This window comes from Anas platyrhynchos, chromosome 3 (assembly GCF_047663525.1).
Source record: "Anas platyrhynchos isolate ZD024472 breed Pekin duck chromosome 3, IASCAAS_PekinDuck_T2T, whole genome shotgun sequence".
Classification (NCBI taxonomy): domain Eukaryota; kingdom Metazoa; phylum Chordata; class Aves; order Anseriformes; family Anatidae; genus Anas; species Anas platyrhynchos.
Genome location: NC_092589.1, coordinates 22,610,442 through 22,634,405, shown reverse-complemented (window position 1 = coordinate 22,634,405; position 23,964 = coordinate 22,610,442). Strand labels below are relative to the sequence as shown.

At 34.1% G+C, this 23,964-nt stretch overlaps 1 protein-coding gene across 3 annotated transcripts in view; it reads right to left on the bottom strand.

Moving 5' to 3' along the window:
- Positions 1-23,964, bottom strand: part of SPATA17 (spermatogenesis associated 17) — a 96,217-nt gene that overhangs the window by 66,148 nt on the left and 6,105 nt on the right. For 2 of the 3 annotated variants that reach the window (XM_027453745.3, XM_038176578.2), the window contains exons 3-5: positions 22,361-22,442; positions 16,058-16,108; positions 11,378-11,481 (exon numbers count right to left, since the gene is read on the bottom strand). In XM_027453745.3, coding sequence (XP_027309546.1) covers positions 11,378-11,481; positions 16,058-16,108; positions 22,361-22,442 — 237 coding nt within the window. The remainder of the gene's footprint in view (positions 1-11,377; positions 11,482-16,057; positions 16,109-22,360; positions 22,443-23,964) is intronic. The other variant, XM_038176577.2, reaches the window with a different exon arrangement.

The window sequence follows — 23,964 nt, the reverse complement described above, 5'->3', positions numbered from 1 at the left end:
GCAAACATTTTGTTCACATTAAATAGGTTTTACAATGGCAAGGCAGAGAGAGCTTTTCTGTATTGACCCATTACACAGAGCACAGAAGTAATGCCAAATCTCACAACTTCACAGTGATGGTTTTCTCAAGTGATGGTTTTCTCAAGTTCCGTAAGTATGGAATTTGAGTACAGAGTTTGTGTTACCAATTGAGCATCTATGATGTCTTTTTTTTAATAGAATCATAGAATGGTTTGGGTTGGAAGGGACGTTAAAGATCATCCAATTTCAACCCTCCTGCCATAGGCAGGAGCACCTCCCACTAAACCAGGTTGCCCAAAGTCCCATCCTTGAACATTTCCAGGGATGGGACATCCACAGCTTCTCTGGGCAACCTGTTTCAGTGCCTCACCACCCTCTGAGTAAATAATTTCTTCCAAATATCCAATCAAAATCTATCTTATTTTAGTTTAAAGCCATCACTCCTTGTCCTATCACTCCACTCCCTGACAGAGTCCCTCCTCAGCTCTGCCTTTAATTATTGGAACGTTGTTATAAGGTCTGCCCAGAACCTACTCTACTCCAGACTGAACAACCCCAGCTCTCCCAGCCTTTCTTCATAGTGGACGTGATATCTCTGATCATCTTCATGGCCCTCCTCTGGACTCATTCTAATACTTCCTTCTTGTGCTGAGGGCCCCAGAGCTGAAGCATAGAAAGCATAACAAAGCACAAAAGCATTATGAAGCATAAAAAATTATGAAAGATACCACAAAGAACTGGATTTTTAACATAGCTAATGCAATCATTCTGGAAGTGATCTGACCTTTTAAAGTATTTCAGTGCTACTTGTGTGTAGTGCAACTTTTGTGTGTGTACTTGTTTCACAGCAGGGGCTAATGAGGGATCTGAAACTATCGACTAGATACCAATTTTTAAAAATGCTAGAATACCGTATCTCTTGTTGCCTTAAAAACATTGAAGTAATCAACATGCCAAAAAATATGCATTTTTTAGGCAATAGGACACTCAGTTTATTTTCTGAAATTTGGTTTCTTCTTTATAAGACAAAGTACATTCAGTAAAAGATTTAGGCATCCTAAAGGAGCTATCCTAAAGGATTCATGCTAAGGAGTACTTCTAATGTTTAGATTCTATTGTCTATATCTAAACATATAATTTTTAATCTGACTTCTTGAGTAAAATACATTGCAAAGCTATATGATGGTGATGCCTCCCACCACCAAGTACAAGTACACTAATAAGTGCTGCATCATTTTTGGTGCCATGCACCTGAAAGATCAGATGTGTCTACTAGATGAAGCTGTAAATTTCTTTGTTTGTTTGTTTTTGTTTTTGTTTTTGTTTCAATCAGCTAGTAAATCAGACAAGAAAATAATAGCCCACCTGGAGGAAAAAAAAAAGTTGAAAAAGTTTGCTTTAAACACTGTCAAGCTGTTTTGGTTTGAAGGCAGAAGGAACCATGAAGTTCAAGGTAAAAGAACTGGGATTTAGCTTCACTGTCAAGGATAAACAGCTTAATGGGTTCATGTAATTATCCCTACAAGGTGAAGAGTCTGAAGAATTTGAAAGGGGGATAACAATAGGAAAATGTTTTGCACAGCTTAAAACAAACAAACAAACAAATTGCATGCAAGACTTGTAAAGTGCAATTCACAGAGTTGAAGAAAAATTTTTTATGACTATGATAAAAAGGTGTATAAAACAATACATAAACTGACAGAAAAAACATCAGAATAAAAAAAAATGTTATTTTTATTTATTTATCAAAAAGAAAACTAAAAGGTTGCTATATTAATGTCTGGATTCTGGATACTAAAGGTGTTTTCAGACTAGTAGAGGAGGATATAACAAGATGCTACGGTTCAAAGATGAAATGAAAGCAATTAAATGGAGAAATTTGGGACATACTTTGAATGGCAAAGGTGATTAATTCCTGGAGTAGAATACAAAGGGTATTTTCTATCTTTTGATGTTATTAAATCAAACTAGATCTTCTTTAGCCAAACCTTATTGTGCTTTTTAAAATATTGTTATAAACTGATGGATGTGATATTAGTGGTAGATCTAAAGTCAGACTAGACCATCTGATTCAGAATATTAATTTACTATGAGCATCACTGGAGAAAAAAAAAAAAAAGCCACGTATATGTCATGCCTCTTTACTGTTCTAGACTGTAAAAATATAAGAAAATTATTTTTTTCTTTTGTTTATCTGAGTGAGCTCAGAATTAAGAGAACTCTTAGATAGCACAAGTGGCTGATCTAGATAATCTAAAAGTAATAAATCAAAAGTATTCATTCTTCTTTTTTTTTTTTATCAATTTTTGTCATTTAGGCCTTTCTTCAGAGAAAAAAAAAATAAAGGAAAACACAACAAAGTGATGATAAGAGGCTATATACTGCTTTGTATCTCACACGTTTTTGTGAGACTTTGTAGAATATTACCAACACTAAAGAAAAGATGATGACTTGCCACCATAAAAAAAAAAAAAAAAAAAAAAAAATCCAAGAAATATCAATAAGCTATCCTCAGTGAAAAATAGGTCTTGAATTTGCAAAAATACAAATGGTTACATACCACACTTCTAAGAACAAACACAACTGTGGTGTGGTTCGTTTCAAAGGATTCACCATTGTAGCTTCTACTTCTCTCATGTAAATGTGAAATGAGAAATGCTGTCTAACCTCAGAAGTCACTCACTGGGTAAGGCAGTTGAAAGAACACCTTATTTAGTTTGGTAGTCCTTAATATACCTGCCATCTCAAAATGCTCATATGTTGTAAAATTCTGAGCTATGCTCCTTATTTAATAATGAGCTATGAAGTAAGTGAGCAGGTTAATGGTAAATTTTTAGTTTCACTCAGTTACAGTATCTTACATCATAATAAAAAAAAAAAAAAAAAAAAAAAACTTGTGGTGTTAAATGGACTGCTGTGTTTTAATAAAAAAAAAAGAAAAAAAAAGGTGTCTCAATTTTCTTTTGTTTCTTTGGAGAACACAAAAATAAGCTAAAATCCAACACGTTCTGGAAAAGATGTATGTGAAAACTAAGTACTCACTGACGTATCTGTAGATGCACACCCTCACATATGACCTGGACTATTTGAATAGCATAGAGCAAGCTTCGTTACTTAACTCTGTACACAAATTGCTTTAGCAAACAACAACAACAAAAAAAAATCTATTTTTTAATGTAACAAATTCATGCATTTAAATGTTATGCTTTGTTTTTGAACTGAAAATGTTATGCTTTGTTTTTGAACTGTACACCATCACCTCTTTATAATGAGAGAAGAAATTATTCAAATGAGTTGAGTAAATGGCACATAAAATTTGTCATATTTCTAATGACCTAGACACCTAAAATGACTAGTTCTCCGAAATGCACATGAAAAAAAATATTGATATACTTTCTCACAAGTCTTTAGTCTTCAGGTGGTAGAGCTCTTCCCTGATAACCTGGTATAGCCTGTATATAGATAGCCTGTCATGTCTCTACAATTAGATAAAACCAGAACTGCTATAATTTAATCAGTTACAACCTGAGAATTATATTTTGAAAATCAAGTTTATTAATATGTAATCTTTAGGTAATCATATTTATCCTCCTAATTTACACAATATTTATGATACTCTACATGTCCTTGAAATAAGGAACAGGGACACTACACTATGAAAAAGTGTCCTAGCTGCTGGAGTTCATAAATTTTGTTCAGCTTTGGATGAGTTCAAAGAATTGCCATGTAAGAAAAGCCTTACAGAGGGAATTTATCTGATTATGGCAGTAATAATTACCCAGCTGTTTATTGCAGATAGAGAAATAATTCATGTAGGCAATAGGCCGTGGTGGCAATGACACTCCGCATTTAGTAAATATGCAAACTGTTCACTTCTAATTAACCAAGCTAGAGGATGCCCTTATTAAATGTATAAACTAAAAGTGCCTTCCTGACAAGTGATGAATTGTTACATTGCACAAACTCTTGCCACAGAATTACTGGAGTGAACTTGGGGCTTAACTTCATTAAGAGATCTTGTGGGATAGTTAAATGAGGATGGACAGCATAACAAGACCTACCTGACAGTCAATGATATGTTAGAGCTTAATGAAACTGTACCTCTTCCCCTTTTCTACTTATTTTACAGCAAGATCCTGCTTCAGACAAAACATAAGAGAGTAAAGCCTGCGTATGTAGGAGAATACAAAATGCTAAGGTTAGTCAGCCTGTAGAAAATGTTTTATGAGCTATCAGTAATTTTAACAGACCACTTTCAAAATAAATATGGTTTAATGAGTTAATGTCAGGACCTAAATTGTCTTTCTACAGACTCAGATTATTTTTTTTTTCTTTTAATACAGGTGAAATAAAGCTTAATGTTTAAGCTACTAGTCCAAATGTGGTGCTTAGTGCTGTACAAAAAAAATAAAACTAAAAAAAAAAAACAAACAACCTTCATATTTTTAAAGACCACAGTCTAACTGATTACTTATGTTATTTATATTATTTATGCTTATCTGAAAAACTTGATCTATATTACACAGAACTAGCTAAAAAATATGGTAAGACTGCCTTCATCACTTGCTCAAGACACACATAAATAGAATAAGGTACAACTGAGGTGTTTCTAGCTGAATCTGCACTGGGAATTTAGCTTACTTTGTAATTATAATGGCTCCTACCGTAACCTCAGTACAATCAGAAAGTGCTTTCCTATGGAGTTAAAGCAAGGTATTGCCTGCTCTACAGCTTTAGCCAGTTCATTTCAATTTCATGACCAAACTAAAAAGACAAAAACTTAATCTAATATGTCTTGGTTTGCAAAATGCACTATTAAAAACCTACAGGAATAAAAGCATACAAGTTGTCTAAAAGCATATATGCATATGTGGATATGTGTTAATATCTACAAAGGTAGGTGAACAGAAGACATGAAAATGGGTTGATTTCTCACAGTTTTTTTATGCTCTGAATCTGTGAAGAAAGCTGTATTTATGGACAACAAAATTTAAGAAGAAACAACAATCACAAATTGCATGACTGTAGATAATATAACTAAATATGTTATCACAAAGAGGATTCTGATAACTCGTTTTTTATATCCTAACATCCTAACAACATCAGGTTTGTAGCCATGGAAGTACTCTGGGATCTTCAGTGATCTGGGATTTTAGTTCCAAGCTTCCTACCAGATCTAGCAGTTACACCTAAAGTCCTCTGGGAAAGGCATAGATGGCTCAAGTTCTGTGTACTACCACTCAAAAATAATATTTAAATGAAAGAAAGCATAATTGGCACTTGTTTTTGTTTCTCTATCTCCCAAAGAAAGCTAACAGGATACATTTACATTCAGAAAATTCTAATACAGGTAGATAAGTTGAAAAGCATAATGTGTTTCTTCTAGATATCTTTGAAGACAAGCAAAAGAAGATGTGTTGAAGATAAATTAGTTAATTAAACATGAAGCGAAAGACAACATTACAAAAATGAGCTTTTTATTGTTGCAAGAACTCCAAGGAGCTGTCTGAAAGGCTTTGGCACTAATTGAAAATAGACTACAGAATCAATTGCTTCTGCAGTCAATGAGGAGGAACATTTTAATTGAATTATAAGACAATATATACATTCTTCAAAACACTTTGACACTTGAGAAAATAGCCAGCACCTGGACTTATCTTTATCAGAAAGAAGCAGACAGATGGAGGCTGAGCAAGTTCTCCTCATATTAGTATGACAACCCATGATTTATTTCAAGCCCTCTTTATGAAAAACAGCAATACCTCAAAAGTTTTAAGAAGCAAAGTGCTTGTCATGTTAAAAGTAAATAGGCCTCAGTAATGCTCCAGTAATCAAGAATAAGCTCCATGCTCTTACTTTTTCCAGTTCTACAAGATCAGATATATTTGCAGGAAAGCTAAACATTGCATTAGATCACCAGCAACACATAACAGTATTGTATTTCACATAATATTTCACAATATTATAAAAAACTAGACTGCATAAAAGACATGGATATATGTATTGACAACGAAGTGATTTTTATCACTTTGCATTCTCTATTTTGCTGGCAATACCAGAAGACTAAGAAGCTTTTATAATGACTGAGGTGCTAAACCCACTAATACAACAGCTAGTCAAACTTGGATGAAAATCACACAATTGAGGGCCACGCTCAAGGTCTTTTCACTACTAAAGCTAACAACAGCGGAGAGAAAAATTTGGTGTTAATCCTCTAAGTGTGTGAAATTCATGATTTATAATCATAACAGTGTTTAAATACACTATAATGCTCGTTAGAGCTAGACTCAGGTCCTAGTTTGCTACCTTTAAGTCAGTGTTTATTCAATAGCAAAGAAAGCTGAACTACCTGCCTTGATTACACAAGCACCCCCTACACCAGCACCTTGCCACTGCTTTGTTAGTTTTCTGATAGTGCTATCTTACTGAGTTCTGTACCTAGGAAAAAAATTAAATGGTGCCATTCATCAGCAAATGGAGCACTACATCCCAAAATCTTATCTCTACTTGCACACCTGACATATAGCAAAGTTGCTTTACTATAGTTTAAAGGCCACCGTGTAGATAACCTTAGTCAAAGAACCGTAAGTTAATCACACTGTTGGGCAACTGACATTATCCATAAATTCTTCTGATATAATGGCACCAGCATGCTAATTTATGTGAAGTGATGTCCATTTGCTTATCACGGATTGGAAATTGTTTCACATAAAACAAAATCCTAATGCATCATATGAAGTCATAGTCTATGCTAATTGTTTTTGGCATATTTCCCATTGTTTACTATTTTACCAAGTCTTAGAGATGTTGGATGTAGCTTTAAGAATGTTTCAAAACAAGGTATTTCTCCTCAAAATGAGATACACTAACTTCAGTGAGAAGTAAAGGAATTTATTTTAATGTATGCATTTATGTATACAACCATCCAACTAATCCATATTTGGAAAGAATACGGTATGCATTGGTATTTTACTGAGTACAAATGGGTGCTATAGATGTAGAATTATTACTAAAATCTAAACAGCAAAATTTGGGAGAAAAAAATATTTAAGACTGTGTTTCCTACTTGATTGTTTTGGAAGTTCCTAATTTCATGCTATTTTCAGTTGTGTCCAGTGCCAGGACAAGAGGCAATGGGCACAAACTGGAACACAACAGGTTCTGCCTGGACACCAGGAAGCACTTCTGTGCTGTGCAGATGAACAGAGCACTGGCGCAGGTTGCCCAGAGAGATTTTGGAGTCTCTCTCATGGAGATCTTCAAAAGCTACCTGGACATGGTCCTAGGCAACCTAGTCCAGGTGTCTACTTCAGCAGGGAGTTGGGATCAGATGACCTCTATAGGTCCCATCCAATTTTAACCATTCTGTGATTTTGTGAAATCTTGCAGGAATATCAGAATTCAGGACTAAGAAACTCATTTCAAAGTTACACTGAAGCTAAACTGTGCAAAAGTCAAGAAAAAAAAAAAAAAAGAGTACATCCTTATGTAGACAGAGTTTAGAGTTCAAATTCATTCTTTTGTCATTAGTCAAGGGACTCTAAATCTCTTCTTAACTTAGCTACTAGGGACTCTACTTGGGACACCCACAGCCATCAAACCTATTGGTTCTGCAGAGGTGGCAAGTAATGAGAGTGCTGGAGGAAGATCTCTCCATTCTTCAGCCAGTCTGGGAGCTAAAACAGACAGCTATCTTTAGTTCATGTGAAAACAGCGCCTTAAGTTAGGATAAACAGTCTGTTAAGGTGTGCAAACTCACACATAATATGACTATTATTATTTAATTATATTTTAGGTCAATTTCTGTTAAATCAATTTCTGTTAAACTTAATTACATCCCTCTATGGCTTTAAACTGGGGCAGCTTCTATTAAGTTTACTTTCTCCTGGGGTTTTCACGGTAAAGACAAATGATAAAGGTCTGGCTACTAAATGAGGGCAGCTATTAAATAAGGACGGCTTGTATTAAAGCTGAATGGTAAAGATGTGGCTATTGGTTGAGAAAACCCCTTAGTAAGAGAAGTGTCTTGCATTGAAAAAAAATGGAGGTAGAAGGAGGAGAGAGAAGGCAACAAACTCGGTTCAGTAATTCATGTAGCATACTGAGTTTTAAACTAACAGAACACCCAAAATTCCACAGTAACTTTTGTGAAGTTTTTCCTAGACAGAAGCAAGTGTTTGGTAATTTTATATGTCCTCCTCCTTAATGAAAAAGGAGAAAAATAAGCACAAGTCCTGGTTCTGGAAACAGGTTAAAACTGTACCTTGAGAGCACCTGCAATGTGATTTCAAGTAGCTGTTGATAAATAAAAATTCTATCATCATTTTTATAGAAGATTGAGAAACAGATTAGGACTGCATCATAATTTCAGAAAGAATACAGTTTAAACAAACTTTGAGTGATAAATTTTTAATGTGTATTTTTTATTTGTTTCTTTCTTTCTTTTTATAGCACCCAGGTTTTTAAAATCGGTTTCCGTTTTACTGTGGTTCTAGTACTATTTGTGGAGAAACTAGGTTCTATACTGGTACTGGCACAGAACTAAAGCATATTTTCTGATGAATGAAACTGTAAGACAAATGAGAAAGCAATTGCATTGCTTTGCATATCATGCTTCTGTTGTTTTGTGGTGTTCTGGAGGTGTGAAACACTCAAAAGCTGCTTAATCTAAGTGCACAAGTGTATTAATGGCTCTGTCTGCCAACACGTAAATTTCCATAATGCTGAAGATGGTATAAAACACAGCCAGTTCATAAACACAGTCCTTCAGTTTCAGACAATTCCTACTGTTTTTTACAATGAACTGTTACAATAATTTTATATACACATAAATGGTTATTAACAATGAAGTTATACTCTTCTACTTAATATGAATGGGGATGGAAACATGCAGAGAACCCCTCCTCCACCTTCAGTATTCCTAGTAGGTGTTTCCTACTCTGGGCCACCTTGGGGCCAAAGCAGTTGGCAGCAACTTAGCCCAATGACAGGAAAAATCTGTTTGGCTGAGGGCCTACACCTGATCTTCACTAAGCATCTGTTAGATTTAATCAAAAGAATGTTGAAGATAATTTACATATTAGTTTTCAAATATACTCCAGCAAAGAATTACTGCAGGAATACTTGATTGGACTTGAGAAAAGACACATTTTTAAAAGTGAACTGACATTTATTCTCCGTTTGATCAAATTCCCCATACAATTCATTTTTATTTTCATTTTTTTAATCTGAAAGATTTTTTTTTTTCTGAAAGAAAAATATTCCTGTGAACTCCAGAATACAGAAGTCAGACTTGCAGAATATCAATATACCTGTAGCCAAGTAAGTGCTCAGAGCAACTTTGACACATTTTCATGTACTTAAAATTATACTGTTCACCTTATCTGTTAAAGAAAAACTGCACAAAAGTATTTATTGACTAAAGTACCTACCCAATACATATGCCTTATGTTTTTTAATGAACTGAAATAAATACTATGGAATTTGATGAACATGTGGAAGTACTGAAACACAAAAATATTTTTATAGTCCTCCAAAATCACGTGTACCCAACAGAGATCTATTGTGGGTGTAGAGAAATAAAATACAAAGCTCCCATCAATGTATTCAGCACAGCAAGAATACTACTTGCTATCTTGTTCTGTTTGCACACATCAAAGATCAATCTAACTGATGACTTGTGAGCTTTGTTTCAGGCTTAGGCAAAATGAGAACTATTATGAGCACAGAAGCAGTTTGTGTCTCTGCCGTTCATACATTAATCTTCGTTTTAAACCAGAAAAGTTATGGCTTCATTTACTTTCCCTGATTTAAACTAGTTTTCCTCGGATTTTATCTTTTCAAGATGAAAAAAAAAAATAAAATCCAAGGAATTCTAAACAAGAAGATATGACAGATTTCTTTGAAGGTACTGTTGAAGAGATGACAGATATTTTAAGTTTGGCTTTGCCGAGTTGTGATCTAACATTCTACATAAAAATACATTTAAATGAACAGTAATCAGAGATTATGTGTAGACAGTTATCAATATGTTTCAATGTGATGCAGGAGTTATGACACTATGACAAGAGGATGCAGCAGCAACAATAATAGTGGAAAAAAATAGAAATTAATAATTAGTGTTCAAAAAAAGGTGGTTAATTTGTGTTTTACATTTAAAACTTGCATATGCTATTTTCTATAACAGACTTCTAGCTGAACTGCCCCTGCCATGCGATCTAGATGAAACTTCCAGAAATATGACTTCCTCATATTTCTCCATTTCAAAAAGCAAAGATTTGACCTAGGTTTCTGTACAGCAAAAGCTGCATGGACTTTGTGCAACACTCTTTCACTTACACTGAGAAAGTAATACTTAAGTTCGGCTAGTGAGTATTTTGTTTGTTTCCTCTGTTACCTGAAGAAATAGTTACGTACCAGGACACCAAGTGAGCTAGAGGGATTTTATTAGACTCTATTTTAGAAAGCTTTCAACTTAAGTACTGGGAAAGACAGAGGACAGGAGAAATAGAGTAGCAGCAGGAGCATACAGTAATAACAGTTTTAGCTAGAATTCTAACAGGGGAAGCTGTACTATAACCATAAGACAATTCTCCTTAACCGTGTCCACACAAGGTCTTTCACAAGGCCTGAAGTCTGCCCACACACTCTCCACAGAGAGTCTTTAGGCCTGAAGAGGTTCTGATGTGCTGTGACTGTTCCAGCACTTAGGCCAATGTGTACAGAATTCATCTAAGCTTTTGCTTTACAGGCATGCTCCCCACAGAGCAAGCCTCTTTGCTTTCTAAAATAGCCTCAAGTCTGCCTTCTACAATGTAGTCACCAACAAGACAACATGAGAAGCAGGGATCCCAGCACAGCAGCTTTTTAATTTTTTTCCCAAGTGATTGTGAGAATTTGAGCAAAGGCAAATAACAATTAAAATCAATTAATATTTATACTATGGCTCAAATCTATACTTTTATGATTTGGCAATAATCAAATTTAAAAAAAAAAAAAAAAAAAATCTTTAGTTCCAGTATACCGGAGGAAAAAAAGCAGTTCAACAAACCATATTTAAAACACAACGATCAATGAATTTTGAATATAGGTGAAGAGATAAATTAAACTGTTATAAAACCAAAGTATTTCTGGTTCATTCAAAGAAGTTAGAATTCATAACTGTGTAAATGAGAACAGATTTTGGCACAACATACACTGGCCAAGAATTAAAGAGAATAATGACTGAAATATATGCATATTTTTGACAATGGAAGGGATCCTACAGTCAAATAAATAATTCAATTACTGCCATAAACTTCTTACAAATAAAAGAAAAGGAAATTAATGTTTTACCACATACAGTTTTTATCTTTACCTGACAATCTCATTATTCACAGAAACGGCTTCCAGGTATTTCTTCAGTGCATAATAATTATGGATATATTTTCGGACATAATATCCACGCCATCTTTTCTGAATCTACAGGAAATAAAAACTTGTTTAGTATATTTCAAATAGAAAGTTTCCATGCATATTAAATGTCTGTAGTATTTCCCAAAGAATAGCATGTCCTTAAAAGTGATATCAAGTAGATGCACCACTACATTTCAGTGAAGAAAATGTGGGTGGGATGTAACATATTGTAGCTAAATGGTATTATGAATTTAATATTAAATGTCAACATTAAAAAATAATATCAAATTTTAAACCACAGTTTTTGCTTGAGTATAGCAATGAAAAGAAGTGTCTGCTGCTGCCAGAATGGTAAAAAATAAAAATAAAAAATAAAGAAGTGGTACCTATTTTCTAAGGTACAGAATACATTCCTTATTCAATCATCCACTTCAATAATGTCTTCTGTTACACTCTCTGCTATGTGCTCTGGATATGATCTAAACTGAATGGAAGCCTCCCAGTAACTCAGTGAATAAGGCTTTCTGAAAACATCATTTACGAATTGCAATTGTTTCATCTCACATGTAAGATGATGTGTGTCTCTTTGTTACACATTAGTTATAATCTATACACAATACTATTCCTCCTGCCAAACGGGAGGAACTGGAAAAGGAAACCTTTTTACCTGTAGCGAGTCCAGAGATTATAGTAAGAACAGAAACTATATAGTGTCCTCCACAAAAAAGGATTCAGTCTGATGCATTATAAAATGCTTTATATTTCCTTATCTCTTATTCCAAAGAAGCATGGTGTAAAAGAGGCAGAAAGAGCACAATGTATATGTTTGAAGAGCATCGTATTGTGTTTGAATTGGGAAGAAGGCAAGGAAAAAAAGCTGCCCCTTGCCCAAACTTCTAATCAGCCTTTGCACTCAGCAACTGCGTAGCCTGTATCTTCGAGTCCTGGGAGTGCTCTTAAGTAACAGGCAAAATTTCCTTCCAGTTCCATTGCAGTCCAATTCTGTACCAGTAACTATGATAACTGACAAAAGTTGTATCAATTTTGCAACTGCTGCAATTTCCTGAGCTGAAAACAGTAACATAGTGGAGCTGCCTATATGAAGTCTAAGGGTTGCATTCTTTTAAACTCTGGTATTCTCTGGTACCATTTTTCAATCACAGAAGCCAAAACTATTGTTTAAAGTAAAAACTGGCACTTAATCTAAACTGATGATACCTGGTGGTACAACTGTGATTATCTCTTTATCTAAGATTTAATAAGCATCACAGAAAAGCTTTCAGTAAGTCTTTGAGTGATATGTTGCCAAGAAAGTAAAATGATCAACTAAAGCTATGAGGAATAATAGGATATTTACTTTTAGTGTTAGCACACCTATTTCCCTTTTTTGCATCACAATTTATTTCTCATCTTCTCAAACAAGACTCAAAACTAACACAAAAAGTTGCTATTTCCTTTTACCTATGTGTCACTTATTTGCTTTTAATGAAAAAGGTTTGTACTCTGGACATTGTTACAATATGAATAAATAATAGTTATGTGAGCAGTTGAACATGGGAGAAAGAAAGGTTAATGCTAGACATGCTCCTTTTCACAAGGTGGTAGTAAATTTCAGTGTTTGCAACTCCCTTTCTCATACACAAGTGCATCAGGTTAAAAAGGGATATAGAAAGAGGAAAGAATGAGTATGCCTTCAGAGATCTGGGATTAAGCAAAATCCTTTGCATGTGAATAAGGATCTTAGCTTTGTTTCTCTGTTTGGCTTCAATATTTCTCAACAAGAGCAACTTGGCTCCTATATAGCTGTGTGCTCATTAATGCAGGATTATGGTCCCTTTGAAACTCTTTCTGACAGTCTTCACCTTACAGATATAAGTATAGAACTAGATATTTGTGGGTTAAAGGATCAAAACTCAAACTGAAAGACAAAGGGTAAAATTGTATAAAGCTATAATTACCTCCAATGGGCTCAGTGTACCAATTAAATGCCACATTCTACCTTTATTTACACCACTTTCTGTCCAGAATGACCTCACTGACTTCAACTGAATGAAACATAAGTAAGAAAAACTGCATTATGTCTCAAATTATTTTATGCTAGATTTCTGCTTCACTAATTACTTGTGTCAGAGATTAGAAGACTGAAGACTAATCTCTTTGGAAAAGAGCATTTTACACAAAGATCCTGATGATGTTCTTATTTGCAATGTGAAAGTTCTAAATGTTTGCTTTTATAATGAAGTATAATGTGTTATTACAATATTTCTTTTTAATTCCAAGGTGAATGTTTTAAAAATTCTTAGGAAAAAAAGAGACAATGTGTATGCCCTTCAAAGTAATTAGCAAGTTTCAACAGTGATTGGTACAAAACAATTATTGTCATTGATCAGCACTGAACAGATAATTTTAAACAAAGTCATTGTGTGCTCAGCAGATTACAGCTTGTTAACGGGCAAGTTCTAAATGACCTCTTAAGCTAGTCAAATCAATGATGCATATTCCTCATTAAGTAACATCAAAATGTAAGTGGTCTTATAAATAATGTTTATTTTAAGCACTAAAACAAATGGCAAAACCTTGATATATCAAAAGCCATCTGCTCGTGGAAATATTTTTTTCCCTGGGATTACTTTTGCAGCTGAAAATTTATAGTACCTTAAATCTTTTAGGAGAGAGAATAATTTTGCAAACTAGTACTCAAAAGTAAAATTGATCAAAACAAGTTCTCTCTTTTAATTTACAAAGGTGAAATTGATAGTTATGGTTACAACTAAATGCAATACAGGGAGACAGAGTTGTAAACTGACTGCAAAACTATGAGCATGTGCACACCCTCAATAATATTTCTAATATCAAAATCAAAAGTGCCTATCTAATCAGTGACTAGCAACTGGAATAAACAGTTCAATAATAAGGCAAAACTAAGTGGTCAAATAAAAAAAAAAAAAACGCTGTTATTTTTCTATTTTCAGAATAGTGAAGTCAATCAAGTTCACAATGTGTGAATGAAAAGCACTGTTGGCTTAGGAAACGTAAATTCTGGCCATACATCTTCCATGCACAAAGCCAATGGGCCTCAATCACTACTGTCCTGCACCTTGGTTAGTTCTTCAGTAACCAGATAATGACAAAAAAACAATTCAGTGTTTCAGAATGGTAGCATTTAAAATCTGTTCTGCAGATATGGCTGCATAAGATTTAGATAGAGGAGAATTGGATTCTGACATTTGCAACTAAATAAAGGTCTGTTCTCTTGTTTTCTACTGATTTAAATTTCCATTAAAGAAAAGGACGACTGAAAAAATGGTACTTTGAAGATTTATATCACCTAATGATTCAACATTACATTTCCATTACAAATGAATGGGAACACATTCAATTTCTTTCAAAAATGAAAGACCAAATGCAAAACTCCATTTGACTAGAATACATAATTACCTTTGAAATTTGGTCTTCAAGTGCCTTCTAAAAGTACACAGCCAACTTTTGAGAGATGGCTTGCATCTCGTGTTTTCCCACTGATTTCAACTGTATGAGTATACAATATTTATCCCCTGTGGAATACTTCCAAACCAGCTAACAAAGTAATAAACTAAAACAATTGTGCATTTCTGAGCAATGTGATCACTGTAAAACATCTTCAGATTTCTAACATACTCTAAATGTAAGATTCTCTTTTGTGTCTTTGAAAAAAACAGAAACAAGTCATAAACCTGATGGGAACCTAATGACACATCTCTTGACTCTGAGTTATCTGGGAGACAGAGAGACCACAAAATTAAATTTCATTCTCGGCATCTTCCTACTTCACAGGAATCTCCCTGGCTTACTCTCCATCCTCACCACATCTCTACATTTGGTACAATTCAAAATGTAAGATGCCTTACCTAAAGAAATACAAGCCACTAAAGTAAAGCAGTTCTTTTTCACAAAACAAAAGAATTAAGGAAGGCAAAAAGATTTTATCTCAAGGATTATCTAATGTCCTTACCTTGTTTGTTTTCTTTATTTGCTTAAGTACAGTACCAAAGTTCAGGAAAAAAATAAATATGTTAATTTTAGTTTAAGATATTTTGCAGTTTTCTCCACAACAAACTTAATTTGCTGTATATTTATTAAAGTTCCAGAACTGCTTCCAGTCTTCTTCATCTAGCAAAAATCACTTGTAATATCATCAATGAGATCAGTGCAGTTCCAAATCTATATTTAAGCAATGAACTTGTCCTGTGTGGTGTAACTCTTTTGAGATTCAATACTTCATTTTTAATGTACTAACAAAAAGATATGTACCACTACTTCAGTGAACACTGAAGTCCTATAGTTTGTCAGAATATTAAATATATGTCTATATTTGTATGAATACTCCCAGATAGAATGTTTGTTTTATCATTATAGTATATGGTAAGGTACAATGAACATTTAAATGGGGCAAGCCACACACAAATGCCTTAAATTCGGCTACAGTTTTCAAATACATCCCAGACTACTGAGTGTAACTTTAATTTTTAACTATGTACTATTTCCCGCTGTTGCCATCAGCATATCAATCAAGTGTATATTATTCTGGTTTGCTCATTTTATTAAAAGCAAATTCGGAGCGCAATTGACTTTTCATTTGTTTAACAAGTGAAGAAATATTTACCCTGACAGCCATTTCATTGTAGAAATTCATCTTCATAATAAAATATGCTGTCTGTGAATCAAGGAAAAAAAAAAAAAAAAGATGGCATATATTTCAGTTACACAAAGACAGTGCTCCTATTTTTACATATAAAAGATAAGAATCTTTATACATAATACATAATAAGAGTTCTAGGCTTAGAGAGAATAAAATCAAACTTTGTATTGAAGAGATAGGCTTCCTAATACATAATGCAGGCTTAACCAGAAAAATCTATGGTAGTCAAACTAGGAGCTAATGGAGATATATGATCATAAAATGCTCTCCGCTGAGTTTGATAATCAATGGTGCTCTACTGAGAGTAGAATAACAAAGCAGAAATATTCACAAGTGCTGGTGACACATAGTATTGTATGATTTATTCACTGGGGTTCTTTTAGCCAAAACTCACAGAAACATAAAAGGAATTCATATTTCAAGACGTCTGGTTTAATGAAAAATTCAAAGAAATGCTGTCTTCAGTCGAAATCGTTCAAGGATACGGATGCAGTGATGGAGCAAAATTGTGCCTTCCAACCATCTGTACTAAATGTTATGTACTTAGCTGCCTCCTGAGTAATCCTTGGGAATTTTGTTTCATTTAATATTCATTTCAACATCATAAAATCATAAATACAATGATACCATGTTATAGTGAATCCCCTGATATAGAAAACATTTTCTGAAGTCCTGGTTTCTTTCCAATAAAGTAGAATTCCTCTCATAGTGAACGAATCCCCTATTATACTAAGCAATCACTTGGCAGCATAGGTTATTTTAATGGATACATCACTTTAAACTAAGCTTTCACATCTGTTCCGCCCTCTAATTACAAATGCAAAATGAACATAATTCACAATTGTATCATAAAAAGTAAAATATAAGTACTTTGAATGCAAGAGTATGTCCTTTATTTAGAACAACATGCAGCTTTTATGTGTTTCTCATGTTTTAGACACAAATCAAAGGCAAAAGTGCTTTTCCCTGATATAGTGATTTTCTCCCCCATGGCAAACAGGAATTCACTATAAAAGGGTTTCACTGTAATTAGTGTTATTTGAATTGCCTAGTCTGATCCAAAGCAAATTGTCTGTGGAGAGCAGCAGGACTGGATTATTTATCAACAGTCTGGGCAATTAAGAAACAGTTGGCTGCAATATGTTATTTACAAATGAACACAATGATGCTACTTCATTTTAAATTCTCTTTCTTCATTACATTAAGCAAGGCATAATTCCTGCAGTTTAATTAAGGTACATTTTAAATGCTCACTTTAATATTGTACCAATCTACTAATAACAGATACAGGAGAAAAGATATTCACTATTTGAAAGAAAAATGCAGGACTGCTAAATTAAAAAAAAAGAAAGAAAAAAAAAAGTTTTACTTATATATATATATATACACACATACACAAGTGCACTTTATATATACCCATATATATATACATACATATATATGTAAGAGGAAATCTCAGTAACAAAGGTATGAATTAGAATAAATAGTGGACTCTATCTTCACTTTTCTCAGCTTAAATGTTTTCTAAGTGATGCTAACTGTAGATATTTGAATGAAATAATGGTTTCCAGGTCTAGGTATGTGCTTAAACAGTTCAATTAAATTGATGTAATTTTGCTTTGAAGCTCATCCTTTCTTTCTTTGGAAGAGAATGCAAGAGTTTCAGCACCACCAAATAGATCCATTACATTTTTAATGGAGATTTCTAAGCTTTAAAATGATCGCTGTATTTCTGCCCATCAGTGATTAAATTAAACAATTTCACGCTTTTTTGTTTATTCTTCTCATATTTGAAGGCCGTGACCACTTTGATCTGAATTCACCCTAATTCACTGAAGACCCTAACTGGGAGGACTATTGTCATTATGTTCTTCATGTCATCATTACTGAAACAGGGAGATCACTTTTCCACAGAACTTGGTAAAATACTGAAGAGCTCTGCAAATGCATCTCACTATGCTATTTACAGAGATAGTCAATGGCAACTAGGCTCCTAACTCACATACCCCATTTAGGTGTGACAAATCTGGGCCTTATGCTACCACTACTTAACAAGGTCACACATAACAGAATGGGAATTATACATTCCTGCTTTTATTCAACACTGCTCTAAATCACAGTTCAGTCAAATGGAGAATAGCTCTTACCACTTTGTCTTACAACTTTACCCTCGGACACAGCCAAAGTCTGTGTTGCCGTCTAGGTTTGTTCGCAAATGGATGTGCCCTCAGTTTTCTAATCTTGATTATCATGCCCTAAACTCTGCTACCACAAGTGATGGACAATGTGTTCATTCCTGTTCACAAAAGCATAGGCATAATTTAATGCTTAATTCAAGTCTGCATTTATGAGCTTCCCTAGTAAACAAAAAAATATTTTCTAAACTGGGTCCCTATTGTCCAGAAGACATGTCTCATGTCCACTTTTCTCATGTTTAAGTGGAATTTATTGGATTTCAATTTGTGCCCATTGCCTGTCATCATTTCACTGGGTGCCAAGTTCCAAGGCAGGCTGAATCTCTGGGAAGAATTAGCTCACCATCCCATCCACACTCACCACCACCACTTCCAAACTATGTAGTGCTTGTATCTGTCTCTGATGTTTATATATGTCTCCCCACTAGTTTACTTTAACGGCTATGATTCCAGAATATATTTGAATCTTTTGTGTATAAACTGCTGGGAACTTAATCTACTTTATCATTTTCTTACTATTTAGAAACACATTTGGGGATAACTTACAAAAACTTACAAATGTGTCCTGATCGTGATTAGTGTTTTCTTTGTATTTAAACAGATAATACAAGGTAACATTTCATAGGAGAAATAGAAATTTGATTGAAAGTAGATTTAAAGAAGGAATGAACATGTGGTCTAAGTCAACAGGCACTTTTTTTTTTTTTTATAGAGCAAATATGCATTTGCCTAATTTCTATTGAACTGGGAATTTAAAATTGGTTACTGAGTTGAAGCTAAACTATTTAAGATGATTTCAAACTATGCACCATAAAAAACTCACTTTTTATAAATGCATGTCCCTCCAAAGTGAGCTGAAAATATGCCCATCATGAATACCAACTTCATATACCAATGAAATGTTAGAATTCTATTTGCCTTAGCAGGTGATTTCTTGTCTTTGAGAAGCATTAAAACAAGGAACACTGACATACAGTTTGATTCATGTTCTGGTGTTTGCCTGGTTTTAAAATTCATCCTTTCCTGCAGATATTACAAGACTTTCAGAACCCAGTACTACCAATGTAACTAAAGGATTAAAAAACCTGTAGGGACTCGGTCTTTAATTTTAGTTTGGTATCAATATTAGGAATCGAACTTTTTTACCAAAGCATTTATAATTAGAATACAGAAAGGCATGTAACTCTGGTCATATAAGCACTATAAATAGTGGGATTTCTTGACTTAATATATTTTAAAAATCAACAGAAGCGGCACTAGAGGAGTTACAAATTAAATACTAGTAGTGATGCACATATGGACAGCCAATCTGATGAGCCTCAGCCTTTGTTATTTTCCGCATCAGTACCACTCACATTTCACAATTTTGAATATAATCATTAAAATGATTTATTATCAAGTAATCATGGGTATTTTGTGCATATGCTTTGCCTTGTTTGCTGGCAGCAGATACCAATCCAGTTATTATCATGAGAAAAATTTAAAGTGACCAAATAGTTTTCTATTTAACAAAAAGAAAATATGAAAAAAAATTCTGTCATGTCAAGTGTATTACTGCATTTCATCATCAGGAGTCATTACAAGTGTTATTAGCAAGAGTTCAACACATATTAATGGATCTTTTAACTTAAAAGCTCCATTAGTCTGCTGAGAAGATTTTTGTTTCATTTTAAAATTTTCCAAAATTCACCCAGTTTATTAAAAAATTAAAATTCACCCAGTCATTGAGTGCATAAAGATAGGGATGAATATAGGGAATGAACTTGAACTTTGTATCTAAATCCAATCTGAGAACATACAATATCGAGTACAGTAGTCAAAAGGGACAAAAAGATGCCTTTTTATCTGCTACTTGTATGGCTTTCAGGTTGGCTTCCAATCAGGCTATGCTACTTTGTCCTCTCTAAAGAGACAACAAGCACAAAATGAAGATTTTGATGGAAAATATGTTTTTCTATGTCGATTGTACAGTTCATAAGCTTGCTGACAGATTCTGTTTAAAGCTCTGGCTAATACTAGATAAGTGCCAGTATCCAGAATCTGGATGGATTTGTGGTAGGATTTAGAATGTGTTTTAAGTGGGTTTACCCAATATTTTGTTATATGTTATTCCACAAAATTTCAGAGTTGTCAAGGGCTTGTCAGTAATGTCTATTTAAATAACAGCACAAATACCAGGCTTTATTACATAAAGTCTTTCTTCTTTTTCTTTTCAGAAATATATTTTAAGAATGGAAAGCTAAGGAGTTTTCATGATGCTAGTTACCTTGGCTGGGTTATTATGTTAATGTTATTTGTTAATTGGAAAGACTGTCTTCAAATGTAATGGGCAGATTTAAGAAAAGACTACAAAAGAATAAAGAAATAATAAAGACAAGACAAAAAACACCTTCCATATCATAGATACATTGAGAGGTGGGATTTCTGTGGGTGACCTTTGAAGTTCCAAACCCTTGCTCAAAGCAGAGTCGATTAGAGTAAATTGTGTAGGTCTTTGTTCAGTTGGGCTTTGAGTATTTCCAAAGACAGAGACTCCATAGACATGGCTTGCACTCTCTGGACAATTCATTCCAGTCTTAGACCACCCTCACAGTTAATCAAGCCTTATTTTTAAGTGGAATTTTATTTTTTCCAGTTTGTGCCTACTGCCTTTCATGGTGATACCACAGGTTGGCCCTCTGGGAAGAATTAGCTTGCCATCTCACTTACAGTCTCACTCAGAACTCTGCAACGGACAGTAGGCATGGTAGTGATGTATTCGTTTTGTATCTTATCTAGGCATGACTGTTTTTACAATCTTATTACATAAAAATAAGTCTCTGAAGAGACATCTTTTTGTTTAAAATAGGAAAATGATTATTATTAATAATGAAATTAGCATTTCAACATGGCTGCATGGATGCTTTATTTTCATTAACAAATTTTAACATTATCATGTCTCTCTTTTTCTAAAGAAGGTTTTCTAGATTAAACTAAACTTCCCTAAACTCAGAGGCAATTTTCAGTTAAGTCCCCCCTATTTGTTGTTGTTGTTGTTGTTGTTTTAAAACAGTCTTTTAAAAGTCTTTTAAAACAACAACAAGCAAACAAACAAACCTATCTAATCCAACTATTCAGCTATCTAACTTGTATTCAAAAATAAGAGCATTTTAGAAGATGGACTGAAAACCACAGCTTGGAAGGATGATTCATAATTAAACCAGGTAAACTGGAAGAGCTAAAACTTTGAATTAGGTTACTGATAGATTGGGGTAGGGGGGTGGTGGTAATAGATAAGCTTTCAGGCACACAAGTCCTTAGGCTCAAAAACATAGGAGGTATGGACTTTAGCCCATTATGGCTCAGGTTTTTTCCTTTTGCTTGACCTGTCTGTTTTGACTAAGAACAGCTGTTTAACAAAATTCATCACGAATAAATGACTATCAGGTAAAAAATATTGTAAAATATTAACATAAATTGATAAATTAGTGAAGCTAACTACATGTTAAGAACTTGATTGGTTTATGTTAAAGACAAATTAGCTCTTTCTTAATCTCCTAAACCTGTTAACAAAGCTTTTAGCTGGTATGCTATCATATACTTTTGCTATCTTCAACTCTGTCAAGGGAATTAGATTGACTGTGATCTGCTGTGTGCCTTAAGGCAAACCTCAAATACTTCAAGGTTCATTAAGTAAGAAATTTAAACCACTAAAACATAGAACAGCAGTATGTACAGTCATGGGCTTATTTTATTTTCAGAATTAAAAGTTCTACTAGTGGGAAAAAAAAAATCTTGAAAAGCTCCAATCCTGCAATTAGCATCATGCAGGCAGGCTTCTGCATGAGCAGATCTTATTGCTGGTTTGGGAGCGAATACTCCAGAGCTGCCAATGCTTCAGCACTAACTTAACTTGACCACCATGAGTGGGTTTACTGAAATTAATGGCACTTTTCACGATAATAACAGTTAAGTACATGTTTGTGTATATCAAGGATCAAAGTTTCAGTTTTTTAATTTCAAAGCAAATGAATGAATTACTTCATACTTATTCTATAAATATGTAAACAAGATTTTAAAACTAGTTTTATACCTTCACTATTTTTCGGAAGTATCTTCTGCTTTGATAGCCTCTCCACCGCTTCTGTATACAAATCACCATTTTGTTCAGATGTCTAAAATGAAATATATTAAAAAGAGATAGTTTTGAAACATTAAAATGCAACTGTAAATACATTATTTCCTATTATTAAAAATAATGTATACTGTATTATCCATACTTGGACACAGGATATAATATCCTGCATTACCCATATCCAAGTTGGATAGGGCTTTGAGCAGCCTGGTATATGAGGAGGTGTCCCTGCCCATGGCAGGGAGGTTGGAATTAGATGATCTTTAAGGCCCCTTCCAACCCAAACCATTCTGTGATGCTATAATTCTATGATACTCAAAACAGAAGGTCACAGCAAACATACTTCACACATACAGATGTGTATATATGCACACATACACACTTCTGACCTAATATTTATACACATACATTGTTGTTGGAAAAACTTTCTTCTATATTATTAAAAAAAGATTTATGGAATAGCTGTAAGAATGTGATTTATAATATAGATGATTTTAGGAACTCTTTTAAGCAATTTATCTGACCAATTCAAAATCCATATGGGGAAGAATTCATACCACCTAACTATGAACATCTAATTTAGAAGCCTTGTAGTACAGCAAGAGTCACTCAGTGGAGGCAGGCCTTTCCAGCTGGTGATTAAAAGCAGCTAAATGTGAGGGTAATTCAGAACACTCGCAAATGACTGTATTGAAATTGTGCTCCTAAATCCATCCATCTTTGGAAAGAGGACATTCATCTTTGGAAAGAGGACTGTGAGCAGGAGCACTGTACACGATGGCAGAGAAAATCATCTTCTACACTTAGTGATTTACTTCTTCTTATATGCTCCTTATGACTATGTTGTTCTTCGTATGTTACAAAAGTCAGATATGTCATTAATAAATATAGATATGTGTTTGGAAGAGCAAAGTTCATATCAAATAGATTGGCAAAGACACTTGTGATTTCACTTTCTTCTACAGCATGCTGTTGTTACTCATGTGCTGGAAACAGAAGGGCATTCCTTAGTCTTCTCTGTCTTTGTAGGGGCTTTTGACATGGACAGCATAGCTGATATTCCTTGGAGGGCTGAAATACCATATTTGTTTGCCTTCTGAACACATGCATGTGATGGCTGCATCCTGTGACAACACACTTGAAGCAGCAATGGACAATAGATTACCAGAGCTTCTTTTTCAAACAAGTGCACGTGTAGTCTGTACCCATTGGTCTTTCAGTGATTAATGTTCTTTAGCCTAATAATTCGTTAGGCTCAATACAATATATCTGGGTGATACCGAATGGCTTGTGACAAGCATGAGGTCAAACTAGAAGATACAACAATCCCTACCCTTCACAGTCTTAAGTTTAATGAAGATAAGGAAGTTCAAGGAAATGAATTTGACCAATTGGGCTTATGACCAAAAATGAAGAAGGGTCTTCTGGGTGGAGGGACCAGCTACACTGCTTCCAAAAATATGTTTTATATGGCAATTTACAGAAAGAGTGATTGTTTTTTTTTTCTTTGTTTTGTAAGCGGAGAAAATATGTAAAGAAAGATCTTTAAATACGATTTGTTC